The sequence below is a fragment of the Podarcis gaigeae genome (genome assembly GCF_964106915.1).
Source record: "Podarcis gaigeae genome assembly, chromosome: 11".
Classification (NCBI taxonomy): Eukaryota; Metazoa; Chordata; class Lepidosauria; order Squamata; family Lacertidae; genus Podarcis; species Podarcis gaigeae.
The window spans coordinates 41,830,792-41,858,206 of record NC_139687.1 but is presented as its reverse complement, the minus strand read 5'-3'; the positions used below and the strand labels follow the sequence as shown (position 1 = coordinate 41,858,206).

General features: G+C 41.4%; 1 protein-coding gene and 1 long non-coding RNA gene across 5 annotated transcripts; one reads left to right on the top strand and one right to left on the bottom strand.

The window, feature by feature from the left end:
* Positions 1 to 27,058, top strand: GPBP1 (GC-rich promoter binding protein 1). 4 transcript variants are annotated; one of them, XM_083703613.1, is made up of 14 exons: positions 284 to 472; positions 1,637 to 2,653; positions 5,970 to 6,039; positions 10,091 to 10,124; positions 10,377 to 10,497; positions 18,666 to 18,789; positions 19,636 to 19,859; positions 20,590 to 20,656; positions 21,508 to 21,692; positions 22,009 to 22,146; positions 22,346 to 22,495; positions 23,173 to 23,360; positions 24,322 to 24,424; positions 26,178 to 27,058. In XM_083703613.1, the coding sequence occupies exons 5-14, from the start codon at positions 10,435 to 10,437 to the stop codon at positions 26,334 to 26,336; spliced, it is 1,401 nt and encodes a 466-aa protein (XP_083559739.1). In that variant the 5' UTR covers positions 284 to 472; positions 1,637 to 2,653; positions 5,970 to 6,039; positions 10,091 to 10,124; positions 10,377 to 10,434; the 3' UTR covers positions 26,337 to 27,058. The 4 variants fall into 4 exon arrangements, with proteins under 4 accessions (XP_083559738.1, XP_083559739.1, XP_083559741.1 ...); XM_083703612.1 differs by lacking the exon at positions 10,091 to 10,124 and having other exon boundaries at positions 1 to 472; XM_083703615.1 differs by lacking the exons at positions 284 to 472; positions 1,637 to 2,653; positions 5,970 to 6,039 and adding an exon at positions 6,312 to 6,522.
* Positions 14,648 to 17,193, bottom strand: LOC310827571. The gene is made up of 2 exons (XR_014556425.1): positions 17,082 to 17,193; positions 14,648 to 16,701 (listed from the first exon to the last, which is right to left on the bottom strand). It is a non-coding gene; the product is annotated as an uncharacterized lncRNA (long non-coding RNA).
* Positions 27,059 to 27,415: the final 357 nt, after the last annotated feature.

Here is a 27,415-nt window from a genome sequence, read left to right as displayed (position 1 = left end):
AAGCAGCACCGCGCAAGCGAAGGTGTTGGGAGGAGGAGAAAGGAGGCGTGGAGCGGGGGTTCCACGAAACCTCTCCTTTCGGGGGGCCCTTAAAACCTCCGCGCGCATTCTGTCGTATGTGTCTTGTCGTTGGAGTTCTCCGCTTCGCACAAGCCAGAATCTTCTCCCTCTCCCTCCCTCCCTCGCACTAGTACACAGTGTCGTAGAACGTCGGGCGCTCGCGCTCTCCCTCCCGCCCCCAACACAAGCCCAGCCTCGTTTAGCTGCTCGTGGCGGCTGTTGGCGGCGAACTCTCGCGAGGCTTGGGCGCAGGGCATCGCTGCTGCGGCTCGGAGCGGCGCCATTTTGGGGCTGACTGACTGACTGGAGCGAGGAGTTGTGCGCGCGGCGGGGGAGAAGCGGCGGCAAAAAGGAGCTTTCAAATCCGGGACCCCGCAGGAGCTGCTGTGCTTGGCCGGGACTTGGCTGGCAGGTTAGAGCCGCGTTACGCCGGCGCCGCCTCCTCCTTCCTCCATGCCACCCCCTCGCCGGTCGGTCGGTCGGTCTGAGGGAAGAGGTGGCGGAGGAAACAATGTTTGCGTGTGCGGAGCGCGGGGTTCCGGAGCCAGGCAGGCGAGCGGGCCCGTCCCTGGGGCAGGAGAGGCAGGAGAAGCGGGGCTCTGAGGCTCCGCGGCTGCGAAGGATCCTCGGCCGGAGCGCGGCTCCCGTAGTTCGGTCTCTTCCCCCCGCCCCCCGGCCTGCATCGAGCCCTGGGCATGTGGCCTCTCCGTCCTTTCTCCGTCTCCCTTCCTCTTCCAAGCGGGGCGGGGGGAATAAACGGGACACCAGCTCTGTTGGGCCCCGGCTTGGTCGAGGGGCGGCAGTTGGAGGCAGCAGCTTCGAACCCCCTGCGGGCGGATTGCGAGCGAGCGAGGGTGTAAATATGACAACCTCCAGCGGGAGGACTCGTCCCCGACTTTACCTGGCCATGAAATGGGACGGGAGGAGGCGGAGGGAGAGCGAAACCTGGGCAGGAAACGCGTGCGCACTCCCGTAGGTTAGACGCTTGGAGAGCCGCGGACGCCTTTCGTCCTCGCGCCCCTCCTACTTTCCTCGGGTCCCGGATCCGAGATTGCCACCTCGGGGGGGGGGGGTGTCCTATCGTGTGTTTACTCGGAAGTAAGCCCAGCGGCGCGGAGTGGGGACTTCTCCCGACTAACTGCCTAGGGGTTGCAGCTGCAAGTCCTCCCGTTTCGCCGATCTTCCTTTTGTTCGGTTGGTTCGTTGTAGCTTTTATCTTTATTCTTAATCTTTTTTTTTTTTTTTGGTACGAAATTGGGCCAAGGAACGTGCTTGGTGGGAGTTTTTAATTCTTCCGGTTTTCTTCGCGCCTGCCTCCCATGATAGTACTCTTACGCCAACCGCCGTTTCACCCTGGAGTAGGACCTCCTCCCCTCCCCTTTTCGCTGCTGACTCCAGCATATGCTTCCAGCGCAATCCGCGTGGATTTCGTTGCATGTCCTTATTTTAAGGCTTCCTTGTTCACAAGTACATGGTGTTCATTATTCTCAAGAGAGCAGATTCATAATGTTGCAGATTTCCGAGATGTCTCGAGAAAGGAACATTAATTGCAGTATGTCTTGTCTTTCTTTTCCAGCCTCCTACCCCACTTCTAGGTGATCTGGATTCTGAACATGAGCTTGGATATTTTGCAACCTGTTGCCTCAGCTTGTGAAAAAAAGGTAGCTGGATGCTGACCATGCAGAGTTGCTTCGATTGAAAGGGAAAACGTTGACTAAAAAGGGAATTGGGATTATAACCTGTTCAGTTGCTTTTCCACTTCAAACACTTCTGAAGCCTGCAGAACCCAGTTTATGAACTTTTGAGATTCTTCTTCTGCTTCCCCTTAAATTCAGGATATCATCTTGGACTAATTTTTCCCCATATGGAATGGATAATTGTATAAACTTCTTAAGTTCTGCATGCTACTTTCAAGAACTGTTTTTGCTTTCTAGCTCAAACATTTCAGTCAAAACAGAGATTGACTTGATTTGTCAACTAAGTCTAGAAGATTATATTAAATGTAGCTCCCAGTTTTTCTAATATTGATGTAGAATTTATGGCAAATATCGTTTTCATTTTTTAGGCAATTTGGAATTACTTTTTACAATGAAGTCTGTTTCCTAAATGAAGAGACAAAGAGCTTTATTTTTCATTTTTTAGTGGTTTTTTTTTTGTAGTGTTCTGAAGAAGCAATATGGGAATATCCAGATAGCTGCTGTGTGTGGATGTCTGAATCGACTCTTAGAAATGAACTTCATTTTGAATGCAGACTTTGACTTCTCAGTTCTATTCTTTATGTCATAAAAGGTGTATTTATTTCTTTTGGAACTGATGTTTATGATAGTAAGATATACGCGGAATAGGAAAGTGAAGAAGTGTCAGAAGATAAGACAGGCTTTTAAAACCAGACTTGTCTGACTTTTTTGAAAATAACTTTTTGGAGTCCTTAAATGTGAAGAATGGGTAGCTGATTTCCAATAATCAGCCCTTGTATTGCATAGCTACGGATGTAGTATCTTTAAGGAACTCGGATCATTACTGCAAGGGAAGCAAACTGGAAAACGCAAATCACAGAGAGTTGATGCCAATCTGTGCAGTTCTCTTGGATTTTGTAAGTATTGCCTGAAACTACAATTGTTACAAATATTAATTATAAGTGAGGTAAACCGTTGAAGATGTCCCTTTTTTGTTTTGCTTGTGTTAATATTTTTCTTTTATCAAAAGTATGAGAGGCATTTTAACACATGAAAATCTATTTTAACTATATCGGAACTTACTTGAATTCTAAGGAAGTTTATACTTATTACTTAAATTTGCAGTTTCAGCTGATTCATGACTACTTGAAAATGAATCTGATTGAACTTAAATGGACTTGCATCCTATTTAGGATTTGAACCATGTGCAGAAGTGATCATTAGGTCAGTGCCAGGCCTCTTGATGATAGTTTATTGGACCAGGATTAAGCCTTATTTGTCTTTCTCCTCTACACCCCCACCTGATTTTAGTACTAATATCTTAGTTTCATGTAAGGTCTGAACCAGAAAACTGGTTAGCTTAATCAGAGATAGCTTAATCTGATGCATTAAAGCTGTACAATAGAGGATTGCAACTGGCCACTAAATATAAAATTGATTGTGAGCTATCTAGATAAAATTCTCATTCTGTTTAGTCTCTTATGTGTATGTAGTGGAAACACTTCTGTGAATGTGGAATGCTCTTCCCAGGGAGACTCGCCTGGTGCCCTCATCTTAAGGCACCAGGCAAAAGCATTCCCTTTCTCCCAGGCGTTTGTTTAATTAGACAGGGCTTTATTTAACTACCTATCTATGGCCTTTTAAACTGTGTGTTCAAGTGGGGCTATTGTTTTTATTAGTTACTATGGTATGTATGTACATACTATGGTATGTATGTTATTATGGTATACATTTATATACATTTATGTGTTGTAAACTGCCCTGTGATCTTTGGATGAAGGGCGGTATAGAAATTAAATAAATAATAATAATATGATAGTCCATAGCCACTTGGAACAATTTTAGATTATTAAAATGGAACCCTGATCCTACTCAGATCTTTACCTGATATCAATAATTTATTTTACAAGAGGATACTGTCATATGCTGTCCCCCAGTGCAGATGTGCGATGCTTTGCTCCTTTTGCCTCTAAATGCCCATTAACCTTGTACACAATTTGTTTTGATATTTTACAGAAAGCATTTTTAAAGCCCTAGCTGCCAATATATACAGTGGAACCTTGGTTGTCGAATGCTTCGGAAGTGATACAATTCGGAATGCTTCCATTTTTGAACACGCCTTGGAAGTCGAATGGCTTCTGAGGCGCGTTTCCCCACTTTTTCAATGGATTTTGCCAACTGGCAGTTGTGCCTCGGTTGTCGAACGTTTTGGAAATCGGAACGGTCTTCCGGAACGGATTACGTTAGACAACCAAGGTTCCACTGTATATGATTCTGAAATGATTTTGGTGCCACTTTCCAAAGATGAGGTGCATTGGCCCCCATGTTGGCCTGGTTAATAGTAAGCCATAAACTACAGCACTTGTGGTTCATTTAACTCAAGAAGCCAAGGTTTGTTCTTTGCTTCTAGCTTCTAGTTTGTTTTGGAAATGCTAAGCTTGGTTTGCTTCCTTATGATACGCACAAGAAGAGAGGGGCAGGCACACTTGATCCATGTGTGCTAGCACGCTACTTGTATGTGGTGAGATGTGGTTTGTTTTAGACCATGATTTACTGCTAACATTCAAACTGGGCCGACATCAACTTAATATTTTTGATTATTCATTGTTATATTTCATCTCCAGAAAAAGCACATACAGAGAGTTGTTTATGCCAAGCAACTGCTGGTGTCTGGTGATGTATAGCTGAGCATTTGTTAATTTTGTTGACAAGCCAGTGACAAGTGACAATGGAAAGGATGCAACTCATGATTTAGAAGCAATCCTCTTTGGAAGTTAGAGTGGAGAAAACAGAAGAGAAAGTAAAACAGAAACTTAATGTGCTCAGGAGAAATACTTGACTCAGAAGAGAAAATAAAATAGAAACAAAAAAATACCTAGCTGAAATACTGGGCTTATAGTAAAGTTGCATAGTTCTTTATCTAGTTGTATAGTTAAATAGTTCTTTATACTAAGATAAAGCCCAGCTTGAAGAAGAATTCACCCCCTTAGGGTTAGCCTAAATAGTGCCCTCCTATTATTCCAGATAATTAGCCATGTGGTCTTAGACTGGTAGCAGTTATACTCCAGTGTCTGAGAGCCACCATGCTGAAGAATATTTACCCCAGGGTCAAATGAGCCTTTGCAGTACAGTAGGGTTGCATCTTATGAGAGATTTGGTTCCAGTGGTTCCACGTATACCCAAACCCAAATGGATAGCAGATGGGGAGGATGGAGGAGAGAGAGAAAGAATTCCTAGTACTCCTGGAGCTGGCACACTCAGCAGGCCTTGCTTAGCAAGCAAGGTGGAGTGCTTGAAAACTCTTTTTGCTGGGTAACCCAAGTGGACCCTGTGTGAAAATAACTTTTAATCTCTTTTCCTTGCTTGGATTTCACTTGCACTTAGATGGTGTATGGTTGAAATCAACACAAGTTAAATGTGCTTGAGGTGTGACTGTACTGTACTTTGCAGTGGCTTGTTACTAAACACACATTTGATAGTTTCATTTTCCTGCTCATTTCAATTGGGATAAATTGGACCCCTGCTATGTTAGGCTGTAATCCTAGCCCCTCTTATTGGAACTAAGTACCATGGAATTCAGTAGAATTTGCTTCCGAGTAGACACAGGCTTGCACTGTTAGGTTTTTCTTTTTTAATGAAGATGCTGGAATACTGAAATGGTATAAGACAACTTCCCCAATAATTGTTGAGGGGTGCAGAAAGCAAAGGCATTCAAGAACATACTGCAAATTATGAAATTGTTCAGGTATGCTAAAATATATATTTCAAAATACTTGAAACACCTGCTAGGGTCCACAGCAATCCCACTGGCAATCCCGTTTTTGCTAGTGCATTTATGCTAGTGCATTTATGCAGTATGTCTGTGCTAAAGATGTGAAACCCCTTTTGATGATGTTCGGTGCCTTAGTGCTTATGTAGTGGTGGTGGCTGGTCTGCACTGGATCAAGGGCTTGGTGTCACTCTATACATGATAGGATGGGCATAAAGTTTCTCTATACCAAATAGGATTGGTCTCTTAAGCTTTAACTTGGCTACAGAATGTTCTGTTTTAGTTGGCTGTTTAGATCCTCCGTTTTAATTTCTTCTCCAGCAGAATACTTGAGTCAACAGAGTAGATTAACTACTTCTAAATTTATCTTGCTCTGTATTTTATCAGAAGTAAAACTTGGATAGCTTCATTAGGGAAATGAGAATACAGTTGTGTTTAATTATAACATTTTAAATTTCCTGCAGGTTTATTTTCAACAGAATCCAGTGCTGCGTCAAAAAATATATAAGATGGACAAAACAACCTAGTTACAAAGTAAGTGACTGATGTTTGGCACTATTCAAATCACCTTAAACTCCAGCATATTTACATATGTTAACCTCCCCCCCCCCCCAATTTTGACAATTTAAAACCTTAAATCAGAGATTGAAGTGAAGCCTGGGAGTGAAGATTCTTCAGTGAATAAACAATTCTTTTGATCTCTGTTGGTATTTTGATTTGAACTACTTGTCTTTGAAAATTCTATTTAGTTGGCTTTTTCTTTGTGTCTGCCAATATGACAGTGAATCTCCCCTTGTACAGCATGCTCGGTTGAGAGCTCAGTGCAGACATTTCCCATCTTTCCTAAAAGTGCTTGCAGAAATCCCCTGACGATTCTGTGGATCTTTGGCTAGAGGTCTAAAATGTTGACATCAATAGAGTTTTTGTACAATATCTGTACAGAAATGAAGGAAATCTTCATATCTGTGCATGCTAAAATGATTAGCAAGAATTTCAGACTTAATTCAGGCATCAAAAGTAAGAATTTGAATTATATAGTACAGTATGTATATAATGTATGCAGTTTCTTACTATGTAGGTCTTTAATTTTAATTGCAGCTTGAAGTAGAACCAGCTACATAGATTGTATCTTGGTCCTGAACAGGATATTCTGTAATTTTCCTTCCACAGAAGCATTAAAAAGTGTGCCTCAGAATGTGTGCCGCATCTTACAATGATGACAAATCCTGATAGAAGTCATAGAATGATAGTTTCTGATTATGCAACTGAAACTTTTGTATTGTGTAGAAACAATTCCATGCAAGTTATCTGTCTTAGCCCACTTCCCTGGAAGTAAGCCCCATTGCACTCAGTGAGTTCATGTGGTTGCTTTTACAGTATTAGAATCCCAATGTATGTAAAAACAATTGTTTTCTGGTGTGTATTTTGTAGGCCGTGTTGCTTTAGTTATATAGTTTCCAATTTGTTTCTGAGCCCAATTCAATGAGCTAATGTTGACCTATAAAACAGTAAATGACTTGAGGCCAGGGTTTGAAAGGCCACCTCCTCCTTTGTGAACCCACTTGTAGAATATAGTCTTCTGAGACTTTGTTTTATGTACCACCACCTAAAGAATAAAAGTTGGTGGAAGCATGGCACAAAGCATTCCAGTTGTGGAATTTCCACTTAAGAAAGGTGAGATTGGCCCTATACAGTGGTACCTCGGTTTTCAAATGTAATCAGTTCTGGAAGTCTGTTCAAGTTCCGAAATGTTCAAAAAACAAAAACTGAAAGCAGAAGCCTCAAAATGGAAAACTCAAAAGGGAAGCTGCATTTCCTGTTCGAATTCTGAGGCGCGTTCGAAAACCGAGGCATTTACTTTCGGGTTTTCAGTGTTCCAAAATTATAGCATGATCTCCCTTGGGGTTTGTAGTTAGTTCCTGCAGGTTCTCTCTTTGGCCCGAATTGAGTGCATACATGATAAATTGGTCATCCAGCACTTCACAGTATATGCGGCTCCTAACATTGCAAATGGTATTTTAGAAATGTTAGGCATTGTAAGGATCTTTGTATGCAGTACAGTGATGAGGTGACTGTTGTTCATTCTAGGATGGTGTAGTTGTGGATCGATAATTAAAAATGTTATGATTAATTGCTTTATACTTGGGAAATGTGAAACTCCTACTATAACTAAATTTAGCACATCCAAGGAGCTATGATATTTATTATAAGTGCATTCTTGTTTCTTACGGACAAAAAACAAAACAAAAAAGCAGTTTTGAAACTACACAATTTGGCCAGTCTTGTATATATGCATGGTATGCTTATAAGTGAGCCCTGCTGCTAATCATGATGAAGACACTGCAAATGAGAACTGCTGCACGGCAAGTGCTAGAGAGTGCAAGTCTGTAGCCTGTGAGGTGCCCACAAACAAAATACTGGTGCCAACCTTGGCTTAGCTCCATGGTCCTGCACATTTGCACAATCCTATCACGCCATGGTGCGGCTTACTGTGTGGTGCAAATGAGGCGCACAAGTCTGAAGAGTGGAATAATCATGATTCTTTTTCTACTTTGGATATCTTTTCAGGGCTGTTTCACCTTGTTCTAGCCTTGGAGCAAATTAAGTGTACATGGTATGGTCATAAGCCAGGGTCTCTCCATTGCTCTAGTGTTCTCTGCTATTTCTTTGAACTGCATTTCCTTTCTTATGCAACCCCTAAGACTTGATGGCGATGCATTTCTTCTTAATTCTTAGTAACATAATTGTTGAAAGTAGTCAATTCAGGGTGATAAGTACCTGGGTACTCTATACCCTGAAATCAATCAATCTCTCTCTCTCTCTCTCTCTCTCTCTCTCTCTCTCTCTCACACACACACACACACACACACACACACGTGTAATATGGGCTCACCCTATTCTTCTGATTAGAAATAGTTTTTTATATTTTTGTAAACTGCCCTGAAATCTGAAGGGCATAAAAATTCAGTAAATAGTTATAGAAATTAACTCATTCAGTCATTAACAGCTTTTAAGTGCTTTTCAACATAGACTTGGAAACACATCAAATACAGCTTGATGCTTACAAGATGTTAGGGCCCCTGTGCTCCACTAACAACATCTCCATGCCATTAGATAGATACTTAATAGAAAACCCCATCCACTCTTGCTTTTGAATTGTGTAGTGTAGCTGGTATGATGACATGACTGAGCTGTAGCATTTTCCAGAAGTGCTGACCTTCAACTCTAGAGCTGTGAGATGCAGTTTAAATGACTGCACCCATGATTGTATGGATTGATGTGGAATAAAATTAAACTTAGGCGACATTTTATTGGGTTGTCAACTTTGATTGTAACCTGATATGCTCTCCCTAGAGTTTACAGTTTCTAATGATGAGGACTGTTTTATTTCAAACTAGAAATAAAAGCAACAAAAAAAATATTTAAAACTGTTTTTGTTTATACTAGGTTAGACCCAGACTTGATTTTCTGTAAATGGAAAGCTTGCAGAAGAGACTGGATGCAGTGACTGCCCTTAAGAATAAGAAGGGTGGGAAGCAACCTGGTTGTCAAATGACTGTATGCTGGGGTGCATTTTAGCCTATGCTTGTATTAAAACTACTACATGAGCTTGGCCTTGGCAGAGCGAGATGTGAGATAGTGGCATAGTGAAAATGAGTGCAGATTTTACTTTTTGTCAGTTGGCCAGAGAAACTCCTTGTAAAACTTCCATATTATACATGAAATCCATAATTAATGCTGAAGATGAAGATGGCTATGAGATATTCAGCCACTGGATATGAACTGAACTGAAAAGGAACTGTCACATACTGTTGCTCAGCAGTTAAGATCATTGCAGCCTGTAAAAGGGCTGAGCAACTTTGTTCAGTATTGAGGGTCACATAAAAATGGAAGTCAGAATACATACAGTATCTGAAGATTCAGAAAACTGTTAAATGCTAGATATGATGTGTATATTGATTAGGGTAATACCTAACACTTATTCTGTGGTAGTCAGGAATTGGTACTGTCATTTGAAAATCCTCATTTTCCTATGATAGAAGGAAATATCCTTCCCTGAGTTGCTGCAAAACTGACTTGTGACATGCCTTTTGTGGTAGAGAGCATGCCTCTCTTCAGTCTTTCTGCCTTTAACCTAGCAGACAGGCTAAGCTCAAAATATATCTGCCCATATAATGAAAAAGTAATAATCTCACCCTGCAGTTTGCTTGATTATAGATAAGTGGCAATCCAAAATACAGTGTATTGGGAGGTGATCAATAGGTAGCTCATAGAGGGATTCCCAGAAGAGGCTGCAGTGGTCTTCCAGCTCCGCTAGCTCCTTCACCTGTTAGTCTCAGGGCCCAGGATCCAGATCCACAGGCCAGCTGGTGCTGCTACTGGCCACTTTCCTTGTCTGTGGCTGACGTTGAAATCTGGTGCTTCTGCCATGGATTGCTATAAAGAGTGGTAGGAGGAACTGTTTCCGCCTGCTTCTGAATTGGTGGTAGGAACAACAGCACCAGGAGGTGAAAAGCAAGGAGGAAGGCACACAGAAGCAGTGGCTTCTTACGGAACTTACAGGGCAATCCTTGTCTTCTTACAGGCAAGTCCTGCTGAATTCAGTGGGACTTTCCCAGGTAAGTGTGGTTAGAATTGCAGTCTAAGACATTAACATTGCTAGTGTTAAAATCTTCACTGACTCCCAGTTTATTTCAGTGCTTTTCCAAGTACACTTGGTGAATAGCTTTTTAAATTTGTGTTTGTGTTAGCTGTGATTTTTGAATGTTATTGTGGTTCTTTTCACCTGTTAAGTTTCTTTAGGGATATTAAAGTCTTACTGCAAGATGCGTGATTAAAAATATAAATCCTACATTTCCCTTCTCTGATAGGTATTTGCCATGAGGTGTTGAAGCCTTGTTTTCACTGATTTGGAGAGACTGGACCTAAATGGCGCAGCATGACTTTGCTCCAGCCTGGCTTAATTTTCCTACTCCACCATCATCATCAAAGGTCTGTTCTTACAGTTCATTATGAGTATCAGCACCAACTTACCTTTCACCTTTGAAATCAGCAGAGGTTGTGTAAACCATTCATTAGTATACTAGACTCAGTAGTGCAGCTACTGTTAGATCCTGGACTTAATGATGTAATGACTCCAACCCTTCTCTCATCTCCCCCCGGCCAACCCCATGCTTTTCAATGGTTTTTATATTCAAGAGATATTAGAACAAAAATCTCAAAGAAAAACTGTTTTCCAAAAGGGAGACTAAATTTTGCAATTTAAACAGATCATGCCACCATGATAGTTATTAGGTAAAGGTAAAGGTACCCCTGCCCGTACGGGCCAGTCTTTCCAGACTCTGGGGTTGGTGCGCCCATCTCACTCAAGAGGCCGGGGGCCAGCGCTGTCCGGAGACACTTCTGCCAGAGCCAGAGCCGCACACGGAAACGCCGTTTACCTTCCCGCTAGTAAGCGGTCCCTATTTATCTACTTGCACCCGGAGGTGCTTTCGAACTGCTAGGTTGGCAGGCGCTGGGACCGAACAACGGGAGCACACCCCGCCGCAGGGATTCGAACCGCCGACCTTTCGATCGGCAAGCCCTAGGCGTTGAGGCTTTTACCCACAGCGCCACCTGCGTCCCCAATGATAGTTATTACTATTTATTAAATTTGTATACTGCCCTCTGCCCGTAGGTCTCAGGGCGGTTGGCTGCAGCAATCAAAAGTAATTTGCCTCTGCTGCCCTAATAGTAAACACCACAATTAACTTGGGAATAATCACCAAAAGTGCATGTCTGGCTCACCTCCTTTTGACTGTAAAATTCATTTAAAATAAGCAAGCAAACAGGCAAGAAAAGTGGTCAGTTGGTCTGGCCGTATGTTCCAGATTTTTCTGGGGTTTTTTGTTTAAAATCTTATTGGTGTATGCCTCTCTTTGTAAAAATAGCCTAGTTTAAATGAAACATTATTATGATACAAGCATGTTAATAGAATTATATTTTAAACAGGTAAAACATTGTAAATTGGCCATTATTTTACAGCAGTAGGAATACCACTCTGTAGAGCTTACCTTCTTGCCTCCCCAAATTGCATTGTGGTGCTTATTGTTTTGAATAGTTTTCAGCTTATGTATGTTTGCCACTGTAAGTTCTCTGGAGGAAGGACTGGTTTAAAAAGTTTTTTAAAGGGTCATATCCAACCATGTCCATGTGCACGTTCAATGAACTTTACCTTCCTCGCTTTCACCCCTGCAGCTCTCCACACATCCTCAAAACCTGCTCTAGAGGGTTGGGCAACTCTGGAGCAGATTTTGGGAAGGCAAAGCCCCATTCTGTTAGCAGAAGTCCATTCATGTAATGCTCAGATCAGCCCAATAATGTATTGCTCTTTCTTATATCATTGTTTCACAGTAACAGCTATGTAATTTGGGGTTTTGTGGTGTGTGTGTGTGTGTGTGTGTGTGTGTGTGTAGTTGGCATAAGTGTCAACCCTGTTTATCTCATTGGCTTGGATCCATATATATATATATATATATATATATATATATATATATATATTTGCTTTCGTAGATTTTCACGGGTACAGGAATGCAGGTTTTGGTGTCCTCGGGTGTCTTCCCGTGTAAAAGTTGGGGTGTCTAGGCGACGTTTCGACGAGGTCTCACTCGTCATCTTCAGGCTGGTGCTTTCGGCTTCTTGTTACTGGAACAGAGCGGGATCTCAATGTTTGAGTTCCTATAAATACTGTAGAGGGGGTGTGGTGTCTAGCCTCCAATGTTCTGGGCAGAGAGGAAGTTCCCAGGCTAGTGTGCCTTTTCTTCTTTTGTTCCTTAATTACTTGAGAGATATCAGTATTTATAGGAACTCAAACATTGAGATCCCGCTCTGTTCCAGTAACAAGAAGCCGAAAGCACCAGCCTGAAGATGACGAGTGAGACCTCGTCGAAACGTCGCCTAGACACCCCAACTTTTACACGGGAAGACACCCGAGGACACCAAAACCTGCATATATATATCTGGAAAAAACCACCAAATCCAAAATAAAAGCCTCTCCTATCAGTGAAGAAATCCAGCTAAGAATCATCCCCAGAGAAAAATCATCCAGATGCCCCAAACTCTACGGCCTCCCCAAGATACACAAAGAAGGAACACCACTCAGACCAATAGTCAGCTCCATAGGCTCACCTCTACAAAATCTCGCTAAATTTCTCGCCAAGCAACTTCAGCCCTATGCAGAATCCATCTCTTCACACGTACCAAACTCCTTCCAGTTCATAGAAACAATAAAGAAGCAAAACCTACATCCTAATGACCTACTTGTGAGCTTCGATGTTGTATCTCTCTTCACACAAGTGCCCATTAATGAAGCCTTGACAGCTATTCAAAACAAATACAATCCCCCCGAATACATCTTGGACCTGACCAACCACTGCCTAACCAACACGTACTTCATCCACAATGGACAAAGATACAAACAGATAGAAGGAGCACCTATGGGATCACCCCTCTCACCGGTCATCGCAAACCTGTACATGGAACACTTTGAAACCAATGCTTTAGACAAGTCAGAACACAAACCCAAACTTTGGCTCAGATATGTTGACGACACCTTTGTAATTTGGCCACACGGGAAGGAAAAACTGGATAGCTTCCTCACACATCTCAACAACTTACACCCCAAAATACAATTCACTATGGAAATAGAAGCCAACAACCAACTTCCCTTCCTTGACGTCCTAATCTACAAAAAACCTGATGGCTCCCTAGGACACACTATCTACCAGAAAAAAACACACACCAACCGCTACTTACATGCACAATCACACCACCACCCTGCACAAATAAACTCCGTAGCCAAGACTCTCATCTCCAGAACCAAACGCCTGGCTGACAAAGACCACTTGACAACTGAGTTACAGAATCTCTCAAATGTGTTAATTGCCAATGGATACCAGCAAAACAGGATTACGAAGCTAATCCAAAAGGAAACACCCCCCAAAAACCAAGACACAGAAGAAAACAATGGCATGGCCCTCCTTCCTTATATCAAGGGCACTACAGATAAAATTAGCAAAATCCTCCATAAACACAATATCAAAACAGCCTTTTGCACCAACCAAAAAATAGCCAATATCCTCAGAAACCCCAAGGATAAAATCCAGTTGGAAAACCAAGGGATCTATGAAATACCCTGCAAAGTCTGCCCAGCCACGTACATTGGACAAACAAACAGACGAATAAATGCACGTATCGCAGAACACAAGAATGCCGTCAAAAAAGAAGAAAAAACTTCCTCTCTTTTCCAACACATGAAAGAAACAGGACACGAAATTAATTTTGCAGATTCCAAATTGCTCTTTAACACGGAACATCACCACAAGAGAATAATCATGGAAGCCATCGAGATAGAGAAACACCCTCACAACATGAACAAGCGTGACGACACATCCCGCTTGCCAGACATCTGGAAATTAGCCCTCCCCACAAAAACTGACACCAGATCCAGAGGCACACAGAACGCCAACACCAATCAACCACACCAGACCCAAACCCAGACCCTCTCCACAGATGAATTACTGACACCATCCAGTAGCCAATCCATGGTGGCACCTCCGGATGCTGCACCCCCCTGCAATCCCTACACAGATCTGGCTGACACAAGCCACAAAACCACAGCTCGCCCCTATACACGAAGCCAAGCCAAAGCACAACTAAGTGCAATACAGCCATCTTCTCAGGAAAACTCTTCACAAAGTTCAAGAGGTCAAGACACAAAGACTTTAGCAACTAATCCACACCTAATGACCCACCTAAGTGGTACTCAGGATATCACTCAAGAAATCACTCAAGGTATCTCTCAAGTAATTAAGGAACAAAAGAAGAAAAGGCACACTAGCCTGGGAACTTCCTCTCTGCCCAGAACATTGGAGGCTAGACACCACACCCCCTCTACAGTATTTATAGGAACTCAAACATTGAGATCCCGCTCTGTTCCAGTAACAAGAAGCCGAAAGCACCAGCCTGAAGATGACGAGTGAGACCTCGTCGAAACGTCGCCTAGACACCCCAACTTTTACACGGGAAGACACCCGAGGACACCAAAACCTGCATTCCTGTACCCGTGAAAATCTACGAAAGCATATATATATATATATATATATTTGCACAAGTGGAAAAGTGCTTCCCCTTGAACAAAGTAGATCTGCCTGATTTGTCCAGTTTCCCTTTCCTGACTCCTTTGTCCCACTCCACTCTGTTCCAGGGGGTCTATCAATCTTTAGTCACAGCATTTGGGTCTAGGGAGGAGCCAGAAAAACTGATGTGTGAGCAGAGTTCCACTCAATTGTCTCTGGATCTTACCCATAGTGTTTTGCTGGAAAAATACTTGATAATTACCGTATTTTTCCATGTATAAGACTATATTTCCCCCCTATTTTTTCAAGTTTAAAATGGGGGGGGTCATCTTATACACAGACAGTGCATATGGGAGATTTCTTTATTTGAAGTCCCCAAAAATAGGACTCGTGTTATACACGGGGACGTGTTATACATGGAAAAATATGGTATTTGACTGGTCAAATGCCCCCAAAAGATCACCATGGTTTAAAAGAACAAGTCATATGTTTTGTTAATGTGGACTTTGCAGTGGACCTGACATCCATTTAGAGGCAAAGCTCACTAAGTTCTTGTCCTGCTTTATGCTTGCCATTTACATGCGATTGAAAATGATTAAATTCTCTAACTATGAATAATCAAACTCTACAAATCAAGCAGCATGGATGACTTGTAGAGAAATAATTTTGCCTAGCTTTCATTTCTTGACATTTTTTGGAGCCTGAACCTATTCACATTTACTGAAATGTGGGACTTATTTGAAAAGTAAATGTACATTTTAAATCTGGTGTTCATCACATTGGGCAGAATCCAACTTTGTACAAGTGGAGCTCCACTCATGCAGTGGGATTTCTACCGTACTCTCCTCTATCTGCACCCTCAAGTTGGCTTAAGGGCTCAGGACCCTCTGGAGCAAATTTGAGGGGCCTGTAAGAGGAAGGAGAGGAAGTGAAGTCTGATGTGTGAGTGACTTTGAATGTAATGTATTGTTTTTAATCACTCTGACTTGTTCTGGACATGAGTTCTTGGTATTTGGTCTGACTGCAAAACAACATCAACTGCATTATTATAGTACAGGCAACGGATGATTTTTGTGTGTCCAATTGATGCACAACCATACACACACACATTGTGGCAACCTGGAAGTGGCCATTGCACCGAATGACCTGGAATGCAACCGCCACGCAAATTGCGGGTGGGGGCTGTGTCACTAAAGTGACCGGTCAATGTAAATATATGTTTTGTAGCGCTCGTTTGTTTCTCATTGACCTTATCTTAACATTCATTTAAAACCTCATGAGGGAATGGGAGAAGCAAACTGGAAATACATTGTGATGCCAATAATGTGTAGAGTAGTTAAAGCTAAAAATGACTTTCTGATGGCAACTTACCACTTTGAAATACGTGTGGTGTGTAAAGAAACAACCCCCCAACAAACCCCAGAAAAGATCTTGCTTTGTAAACCTTTAAGTGAAAATGCCAGCAGATTCTGTTTGCAAGATGTAATACTTTTCTTCCCCTGTTCTTTGGTATCAACTTGTTTTCTACCTTGCAATAGGGTAAAGATCAATAATAGCTTGAAAGGTCATAAATCAACCAAACTTTTCACAACTCACTTTGCAATATCAGCATGCTTGATGGAACACTAGCTCCACCATGTGCTGAAATTGCAGACTGCATGTTTGCACTTAGGTGCAAGATTTCTTGAAACTTGTATTGAAATAGTAACACAAGGTAGCAGATCTTTGACTTGAACAGTTGTACCTTGGTTGACCAACGCCTTAGCAGTTGAACATTTTGGGTCCTGAACGCCACAAACCCGGAAGTGGGTGTTCTGGTTTGCCAACATTCTTTTGGAAGCTGAATGTCCGACGGGGCTTCCGCAGCTTCTGATTGGCTGCAGGAAGCTCCTGCAGCCAATTGGAAGCCGTGCCTTGGAAGTCAAACATTTTGGAAGTTTAACGGACTTCTGGAACGGCTTCCATTCAGCTTCCAAGGTACGCCTGTATAGGACATACTTTAAAGAATAGGTGGTCATGAGGAGGAAAATGCAGGAGGTTACAAATAGTTGGCAGTGTTAGCTGGCCAGTACAGTGGTACCTTGGGACGCGAGTGGCGCTGTGGGTAAAACCTCAGCGCCTAGGACTTGCTGATTGCATGGTCGGCGGTTCGAATCCTCGCGGCGGGGTGCGCTCCCGTTGCTCGGTCCCAGCGCCTGCCAACCTAGCAGTTCAAAAGCACCCCCGGGTGCAAGTAGATATATAGGGACCTCTTAGTAGCGGGAAGGTAAACAGCGTTCCGTGTGCTGCTCTTGTGCTGGTTCACCGGAGCAGCTTCGTCATGCTGGCCACGTGACCCGGAAGTGTCTGCGGACAGCGCTGGCTCCCGGCCTCTAGAGTGAGATGAGCGCACAACCCTAGAGTCTGTCAAGACTGGCCCGTACGGGCAGGGGTACCTTTACCTTTACCTTACAGTGGTACCTTGGTTTAAGAACAGCTTAGTTTATGAACAATTTGAATTAAGAATGCTGCAAACCTGGAAGTAGGTGTTTTGGTTTGTGAACTTTGCCTTGGAATAAGAACATGTTTCGCTTCCTGTTGAGTGTGTTCCATTTGTAAATTGAGTCCCCCACTGCTATGGGAAAGCACGTCATGGTTTAAGAACGCTTTGGTTTAAGAATGGACTTCTGGAACGGATTAATTCGTAAACCAAGGTACTACTGTATAGCTTTGTACAGTGATAGCAAAGAATGGTGCTATAGCAGTATGACTCTGCTACTGTTTAATTTGCCCTGGCTCAGTTTCTTTTAGAGGTAAGTTAAAGTTTGTCATTACAGTGGTGCCCCGCAAGACGAACGCCTCGCAAGACGAAAAACCCGCTAGACGAAAGGGTTTTCCGTTTTTGGAGGCGCTTCGCTAAACGAATTTCTCTATGGGGTTGCTTCGCAAGATGAAAAAATCTTGCGAGTTCCCACTTTCCCCCCCGCTTTTTTCCGCCCTTTCCCTAAGCGCTAAGCCGCTTATCAGCTGTTTCGCTGATAAGCCGCTTCTCAGCTGACCGCTAAAAGCCGCTAGACCGCTAATAATGCTAATCCGCTAAGCTGTCAATGGGCTTGCTTCGCAAGACGAAAAAACCGCTAGACGAAGAAAATCACGGAACGGATTAATTTCGTCTTGCGAGGCACCACTGTATCTTTAAAAGCCTTTACAGTTTCAGACCCAGTTGTTTCAAAAGATTCTCTAGCTTGCCAGGTGAGGTAATAAGTTAGTGACCCTGTACTATGTCTTATCACCATTGTGTAGGTGAGGCTATATGGTAGAACCTTTTTGATAGTGGAGCCTAGGCTTTCAAACTTGCTCACCTAGGAAACCAGTCTGCTGCTCATCTTACAGATACTGTATTCTAATAGTTGGTTTAAAATTTGTGCTTTGTGAGGTGTTTTTACTGTAGAGCAGTTTCATTCTTCTGGTTTGTTGTTGTGCTTAATAGGTTATTTTGCTGCTTATTTTTATTTAAATACATGTATATACTTACAATGCATTTTAATGAAGTTTCTTTATCTGTATACTGCCTTAGAGGCTTTTTGAAGAAATGCACTGATAAATAAATATATGTAAACACAGACGTGCAAGTACAGACAAATATATTTCATGACAGTTATACCTGGCAGCTACAGAACGCAGGTAAAATGGCAGTGTGCTGCTTGTCAGTTGCTCTGGAAGTTTATAATGACTTTATCCCCCATTTACTCTTGCCCTTTTAAAATGTGTTTTTTTTGGGGGGGTTATTGGGTTGTTGTTTTTATTTTGATTATGTATTTTGTGGTTTTATATTTTGATTTTATTCTTAAAACCGCCCTGAGACCCCCGGGTATAGGGTGGTATATAAATTCAATAAATAATAATAATATTCTTGGGGATGGTTTTAGTGGCTTCAGATTTAGAAAAACTGAAAAGTGTTTAAACACCAAACCTTTGCACTCTTGCATGCCAACACAGTAGCTGAAGATGATTTATTTAGTATTGCTGTTGTAGACCTCACTTAATATTTGTGTTTACTTTTAGTCATCACTAAATTTTGAGAAGCATTCCGACACCTTTTCATGGACAGAGAATCGTTATGAAGTTAACCGTAGGCGACACAATTCTTCTGATGGATTTGATCCTAGTAGTGGTCGCTCAAATGGAGGTTTGTATGTGTTTAACCCTCCAGATACGGTGTAAGCCTATTTTATTTTTACTGTTTTTTTAAGTGTTGAGCCGCTCATAAACCTTTTAAACAGTTCACTGTGTAAGCTGAAATTGATATCGGTGACTGTATTGGCTAAACTGAAAACTCCATGCAGCACAACTACAGAACTGCTCTTTGGATGAAGAGCCATAGATTGTGCTTTATCCTCGGTAGTATAGCTATAGGAGGGTGAGCGACACTTGGATGTGTTTTATAAAATTACCACCCCAAATTTACTTTCCAGTATTTGTATATTTCATTTACAAATACTGGAAAGTAAATTTGGGGTGGTAATTTTATAAAACACATCCAAGTGTCGCTCACCCTCCTATAGCTATATTTCATATTACTACATATTACTATATTACTATGTATATTTCATATTACTACACCAAGAAAAAACAAACTTTTTCAAAGTTTCGATGAGTTTTTTTGCATGTTAACTGTCCCTTCTCTAAAAGTTTAAAGAAAATTTATACATTAAAATCCTATGCTGGATTTCTTATTTCTTTTCTTTTATGGATGATAGCTTCTGTTTATTCTTTTGAAATTAATACTTCTGCTGCAGCTCACTTATTACACAACATACTTTTGTCTTTTTTCGACACTACTCTTAGATTTTCTGAGTGACTAACCATGGGATCTTATTCTAATTTTTAATATCATCAATCATTTCAATTATTTCAGTTCTTAATTTACAATTCCACCAAACTTCAGTTATTTTTAGCACACTACATTTTAATTTTTTCCTGCAAAGTAAAGTTTTTGGAAACTGCTTGTAACTTTGCCATTTTAAAATCCAAGGGCATTTGGGAAGAAAGGAGAGAAATGGCTGGCGTTCACAAGGTAGAAATGGCACTGAAAACACACACCACAGAGTGGGATATCATAGCGGAGGTTCACGTGCTCGCGCCAGTAGCTTTCAGTCTGGAAAAAGCCAAGGGTTGCATGAAAAAAATGCTCCGGAAAGTGAGACTCTGAAAAAGGAAGACAAGGAAGAACCCAAACAATTTGAAGCTGAAGATTTTGTAAGTTAATCATAATGAATTCATTCACTCGCAGAAGTGAATCATTTATGTACTTTCATTGAGCTTTAATCAAGACCTCCATTGGTAGAAGTGCACTCCTGACCTTTACTTGACAATGGGAATTTGGTGTCAATGCTGATAGGTGCTGAGAGCAAGTCCTCACTGGGATCAGCTACAGTACGGAGTTCCTATTTGGGAACTTCTTAGTACAGCCAATCTGATGAAAGCAGGGGCTTGCAGTCAGTGCTGACCCCTACTTTCAGCAGGGATCTTAATTTTCAGCCTGGCTTGAGTTATGATTTCAGGGTGGTTCCAGATGATTAACAGGTGAGTGGCCTTGCCAGCCTGTGAAAGTGGCCTGTGTGGTGTAGGTGACATCAAGATCTGGTCTGCCAGTGGGATTCTGTTACCAAACCCTGCTTTACAGCCTCCCTGGAGTGAGATGGAAAGTAAAGATAGCATTGGATATTGAATAGTGATGACTTTGAACCCCAAATTCTTGGGTGACCTCTATTGGTGGTTTTATGTAGATATCATTTTGTTAGATGTAGGTTTCATTGAGTGATGCTGAAATAAGATTCAGCACCCTCATTGGTAAACATCATTTGCCAGAACTGAATCATCTCTCTAAATTGTAATATTTATGATCTGGCACGTTAAATTTTAAATATTGGATATTTTCCAGCAGATCTTAAATCAAACTGTATTTTGTTTTCCCCCTTCTTTTCAGCCATCCCTGAATCCTGAATATGAGAGAGAACCAAACCAGAATAAATCATTAGCTGCTGGTGTTTGGGGTAAGAGCATTGGGCTTTAAATTACAGTAAAGCTTTTTGAGTCATTTTGTTAGAAAGTGCCTTTGAAGTGATATTTATTGTTGTACTTTAATTCAGCTATACTTTGTGATGCTGTTTGATTTTTGTGATGCATTTATTGAGCATTGAAAACTATCAAAATAATGTGGCTGTGCTTATCATAAGGAGTTATAATGTGTACATATTCACATTCTTGCACTAAAGATAGCCACCACGTGTTAGTGTTCCTGAAACCATGATGGCTGTGCATTGATAGAGAAAACTTCTGATGTAAGTGGGGCCTGGAGCAGGATGTTACAGTATATGCATGCTACCTAACAAGAATTAGGTGTCAGCCAGCTGTGCCCTCCCAGGATAGTCCATTCCTTGCTCCATTCTGTTTTTATTTTCTAAGTATCATGCAGCATCACATGGCTACTAAGCATGCTTGGTTATTCTTGGGCCATGTTTTGGGTTTTTTTTCTCACCTTAGGTTTTGTATTTAATTTTTTTTGTACTTCACAAAGACTTTGGGGTTCCTTCAAGTATGCTGATGCCTCCCTCTTTTTAAAGTCATTTTGTTTTGTTTCATGTTCTGCTGGCAGTCTTTTATGGTGGGGTCAAGATGATGTTCTGTGCCTAAAGCTGTTGGACTGTTTTAAATACTGTCTCTTCTTAGGTCAGACGGTTTCTTTCAGTTCCATGGTACCTGGTTATAAACATGAACACTTATTTTGCTATGGTGATCTATAGAGTATAAGGAGAACTGTATCAACTGAGCCTCTTCAGTGTTTTCCTGCTGAATTAAAAAATATCAAAGCAATATATAAGATGAAACATTTGTTTCTTTGCAGAATATCCTCTAAACCCAAAATCTAGATCTCCACGAATGCTGGTTATAAAAAAAGGCAGTACGAAAGATTTACAGATATCTGGATTCCCTGTAGCAGGAAATATTCATTCACAGTCAGTCAAGAATGGAACTGGTACAAGTGTCTATAAAGGTTTAGTTCCTAAACCTGTCATTCCACCTGCAAAGGTAAGATGCGTATAAGTAATGTGTCTTGGAGGAGGGGATTGCAGATTCTTTTCTTGTTTTGTAATGTATCTCTTGTTACCTCTCTCTCTTTCTCATTGCTTTCTCTTTGTCAAAATTTAGATTCTAAGCTTCTCAAGGAAGGGGCCAACCCCTCTCTTCAATTATTTATTTATTTATTTTGCATATATTGTCTGGTGCTATATAAACCGATGGTGCTATATAAACATGTTTAGGTTCTTGTCATAAACATTAAATAATGTAAAGAATTTAGTTTATTAACCTGGTCAAAAATTATTCATCATTTTGATTTATTTAGACAACACAGTGGAAAAGCCAAACAAAAGACAACAAACTTGGCCCTCCATTTCCTCATGATTCTCCATATGGTATTGGAAACTTTAGTGCTTTCAAATCTACTGCTAAGGCTGTTGGATCACAGAATTCAGTGAAAGAGGTACAGAAAAATTGGTTACTTTTTTATTTGGGGTATTTCTAGTTTTGAGAAGCTATGTTTCATGAACTTGTGATTTTTGAGAATTAAATGGAAACTTGAAACTATATATAAATAAAACAGAAATACTGGCAGCTGAACAAAATGAAGCATTGCCATGAAGTTTTTCTTCATCTCAGTATTGTGTGTTTCTCCACCATAGTGTAATCGATCAAATTCCTCATCTCCAGTTGATAAACTTGGCCAGCCTCGCTTAACCAAATTGACTCGAATGCGCACTGATAAGAAGAGTGAATTCTTGAAGGCACTGAAACGTGATCGAGTGGAAGAGGAGCATGATGGGCAAGAGAAGGTACTACAAATTTTGTACAGAGGGTCATGTATGTTTCATTTTTTACTACAGATTACTTTCAGCCTACATGGGGGCTGCGTTCTGAGGATAGTGCATAAAGCCAAAATTGTGTATAGTCAATGGGTTCAGTGACGGGTCTTCTTTAAGATTTGTGATGCCATGTTGATCATAAAGAGTGACGTAAAATGTAGATAAGGATTGTCTTCTATTGGGAATCTACTTAACGGAATATCTTCCATAGTGAGCTTAGCATATGTTGGTCATCAGAACTTACTGGCTCTATCCTAAGTAGCTTAAAATTCAGCTGTTTTAGTCAGTCCTGTACCACACACCAAAAGAAAACAGAGGTACTTTGTGCTTCACAATTCAGAGATAACAGTCTCATTAGTCACGATGTCTATATGCTCTCCCCAGAATTGGAGGCAGTGTGCCCCTGAAAATCACTTGATTGGGTGGGAGCAACAGCAGCAGAGTTCCATTGCACTCATGTCTTGCTTGTGGTTTCTCAGAGACATCTATTGGCTTCTGTGGAAAATGGAATGCTGGACAAGCTCTAGCAGTGCTCTTCTATGGGCTTAACTTCCAGTGGGATGCAATATGTCGGCTTGTTGCATCTTTTTATATTCATGCAAATCGTGGAGAAATCTTTTTACTCAAATATGTGACTTCTTTAACAGGATGATGATGATGAATTTAATTTACATAACAGCAACAATGGTCATGAAGAGAGGGACATAAACCGAAACTTTGAAAATGAAATTCCTCAAGAAAATAGAAATGCTATAGTGATGTCTCAGCAGATCATTCGGTCTTCAACATTTCCGCAGACCGATGTCCTTTCAAGCTCACTTGAAGCAGAGCATCGGTATGTATTTTTCCAATTACTGACATGGTTTTAACCTGTTGAAAAATACTGCTTGCTGGAAGGATAGGTATACAGCAGCGGCAGGGAAACGTTTTGACCTGGTGGAGCAGAACCTTGTCTGTCCATGGGCCAACTTTTGACAGGTAGGCGGGACAACCTGTCAGTCGACTGCCATCAATTCCCAGTGGAACTCAGTCATGCAGTTGATCCAGTAGGCTTGAACTCAGCGCACATCAGCTGATGGGCAGTGACTTCATCTTGGTTTTCTGCAAGGATCAGCTGTGCTATCAAGTTTCTCAGGGGAACAACAGCACAGCTGATTAAGTCATACTTCCACCTGCCCCACACCTGATGTCACATAATGACAGGTGTAGGGCAGGTGTCTCTGGTTTGGGGAAGATAGTATCATGGGCAAAATTTAGCCCCTTGCCTGGCCAAATTTGACTTGAGGACTGAAAGTTCCCCACCCCTTGTATACAAGGTTAAGCTGGCTAACAATAGGAATTAACTTGATAGTTTTGATTCAGTATTTCACATACTGCACATAAATAGTTATTGTCATTCAGCTGTATGGTCCTTGGAAGTGTTGTTTTATTTATATTGTTTTAAGTTGAACATTTGCCTCTGTTGTATCCTAAAGAATGGGTTAGAAATACATTAGATAAGCATCCATGTATAGACCCCCTGTCGTGCACTGGGTTTTCTGATATATTGATGTTCTTTCTGTACTGTTCTTTCTTGAATGGGAAGAAGAGAGGCATGAAGAAAAAATGGGCAGGGAAGTGAAGCAAACCTTTTGCTTTTTCTACCACTTTCTCCAAAAAGTCTTAAGAATGCAAGGTTGTGAGAGCTGGCCAGAAGATGAATTAAATTGCACCCTTCAGAGCAATTAGATTGGGTCTGGAGAATGAAAGTTGCTGATCTTTTTATAAATGTCCACATTTTTATTTCTTTTGTAAAGATTGTTAAAGGAGATGGGTTGGCAGGAAGACAGTGAAAACGATGAGACCTGTGCTCCGCTAACTGAGGATGAAATGAGGGAATTTCAGGTCATTAGTGAACAGGTGAGAGCGAAAGCTAGCCCTACATAACTTGAGTTTGTTATGTTTCAAGTGAAATATTCTATTGAGTGGGATAGAAGATGGACATCTTTCTTACGTTCCATATTGAAGCATTTCAGTGTTAAAATGATCAACTCTAGTACCTTCTTAATGCCTGAGAGAACCGATAGCTCATATAAGCCTCCATATTTTTGTGCTGCCCGCACAACTATTTATGGTGGCAATGGGAATCTTGTTTTCCTATAAGAGCCTGTTTGTTAGATACACATTGGTGAGTGTTTTAAATTACAAGGGCAAGAAGTTTCATACTGTTGGTTGACCTCTTTAAACTTTTCTCATCCTGTTCCATCCCTTAGATTTGAGCCTTGAATATTGCAGGGGGAATTTCCAATATTTAGTCTCAGGAAATATTTTGTAAATCTACTGGTTCAGAGATACAGGAGGGGAAGATGGGTATCTAGAAACTAGGTAATTCCTATAAGACCATAGACCCCTATTTGAAGGGATGTTCGAACTATTTGAATTGGGTTTGAAATGGGGGTCAGCTTACTAATGGTTGCAGAAAGTTTTGTGTCTTCATATTAAAGTAGCCTCCCCCCTTTATCCAATTCACCTTTATAGAATCAGGGATGTGGCAGTAGAGACAACTTACTGTATATATGCAAACAATATGTAAATCATACTCAGTTTATGGGAAATGGAATCGTAACTAGGGAATTACATCTATGTTCATGGCTCTCTTTAAGTTCATACTTTGACTTGAGATCTAATGACAGGAATCTAATTACATGCTTATTTTCATGTTTGTTACTAAAAGAAACCTGGAAATGCAAGTGTCAGAGCCACCCGAGGTCCCAGCTCACAAGAGACCAAAATCCAGTCCAAGTTATATACAAAAGGTTTTATTGAAGAACATTGTTGTCGTTACATCCAAGCTCCGTGGCTCAGCATCTGTTACCCTTAGATGTTTGAAGTCCCCTCTGAGTCAGTCCCGCCCCTGCACCAGCTTAAGAGGCTTGTACTGCTCCACCTTTTCCTCTCCTTCCTTTTCCGCAGGGTCTTCCTGCCCCCCTGTGCTCCCTCCCTTCGGGACTCCCCCGAGGCTGAGTCTTCTGACGCCTGCTCCCCCCTCCTTCGTGCTTTGGGACCAGGCTCCTCCTCAGGGCTCTCCTCATTTCCGCGCGCCTCCACATTTGAACTTGGCGCGCGTACGTTGCCTCTGACCTTCCTTTCGACCGTTACGCTACTCTCGGTACTACACTCCTCCCCTTCCGGCAGGACGTTCTGCTCCGAACTCCTTCCCCTCTCTGCTCCCTGTTCTGCTCCTTCTGACACACTGGTAACTCCACCCCCTTCACTCCGTTCCGACGGAGAGGCCGGTCCCGATCTCCAACCCCCACTGGGGATTCCCTCTTCGTTCCCCTGCTTCTGACTGCTTCCCTCTCTACTGCCCCTTGGCCTGACCAGGGGGGCTCCCTTTTGGGAATCCTCGGATTCACTTGACGGACTCACTGACAACCTCGGGTCATCGTCGTCCTCTTCCTCGTCACCCTGGGACCCCTCCCCCTCGCTCTCTGTCCCTGAAACCCTGACAGCAAGCATCTACAAAACATAGTACTAGTACATAGTTGAATCTTGAGAAGTTAATTTTTGTTGCCAAATGTGTAATACACATGCTTAACGCCTTGTACAAAAATAAATGCTTTTCAATCTGTCATTTTCAGATAGCTAAATTGATTTGTGCTTTAAATTTCAGTTACAAAAAAATGGCCTTAGGAAAAATGGTATTCTAAAAAACGGCCTCATCTGTGACTTCAAATTCAGTCCCTGGAAAAACAGCACTTTCAAAGCAACAATTGAGAATGAAGACACGGAGACAAGCAGCAGTGACACATCAGATGATGATGATGTGTGAAGATTGCCAGAGGATGTCTGCCTTGCATCTTGCGCAGTTTGAGAATGCATCGTTCAAAAGAGGGGAGAACTATAATTTTACATAGTGACATGCCCCCTTAGAGGAAGGATCTTTTGGACTCCTCGTGAAGGAACCTAAGAATGTTGTGTTGATGAGCTGTGTTGAACATGACTATAATTTCTGTAAATGAATGTTGTAGAAATGAGGACTTTGCCCCAACATTGACTTTCTTCATCACTGCAGCATTTCTCTGACGAGCAATGTGACAATGTAAGAGAATGAGATTTTCTCATTTAATAATAATAAAAAGATTATGTAATGTTTGGCAAAGTTTTTGTCTTAAAACTGCAGGTCTAAGGGAGAAAAGGGCAGCTTGACACAGTGTGTTGCTTACTGAGACGGATTTCTTCTACAGTGGGAATCTACAGTTTTCACTTTGTGCACAGACAATAGACAATATAGCATGTTTGCTAAACAAACAAAATATGACATAAGTGCACTAAGACATCCATTTCCTGAACTGTTGTAATTGTTCCACATACCAGTAATTCTCTAGCAGTTTGTACTACAGTAATTATGAAAAGACTTGCTTCAATTCTAAACTTCACAGAACTGGTGTAAATCAAAAGCTTTATTTGGATGCTGCAAGACCCAGGAATCTGGATCCTCCACAATGAGTGCTGATTCTTTGTGGGGAAAATAAACATTATTTTGATAAATTATTCAGATGCAGAAAGCTTATTTCTCTCACTGGATCCATCTTAACACATGCAAAAATAAAATGTCTTCACTTAATATATTGGAAGATACCATTGAAGATACTTGTGTATACCTTGTGGTTCTTTTAATTATCCAGGGTTGCTGCCTCCACACTTCTGAGAATTAATTCTAACTTCTGGTTTGTGTTTCTGCACTACAAGAAGGGTTTTTTTTCCTTAAGGTTTTGCATATGAAATCTTATTTAATGTACACATGGTTAAATAATTGTATGGAATTTGGCTGTGGCCATATTCACATTAATCGTATCCTATGCAGATGATGGATGATGATGATAATAATAATTAATAATTCTTTATTAT

What these genes read in the sequence shown, in the direction of transcription:
- GPBP1 (XM_083703612.1), top strand. Translation starts at nt 10,435, where the DNA reads ATGGCGCAGCATGACTTTGCTCCAGCCTGGCTTAATTTTCCTACTCCA. An exon ending in ATTAGCTGCTGGTGTTTGGG is followed by an intron (nt 20,657 to 21,507) that starts GTAAGAGCATTG and finishes GTTTCTTTGCAG; the next exon opens with AATATCCTCTAAACCCAAAA. An exon ending in CACAGAATTCAGTGAAAGAG is followed by an intron (nt 22,147 to 22,345) that starts GTACAGAAAAAT and finishes TCTCCACCATAG; the next exon opens with TGTAATCGATCAAATTCCTC.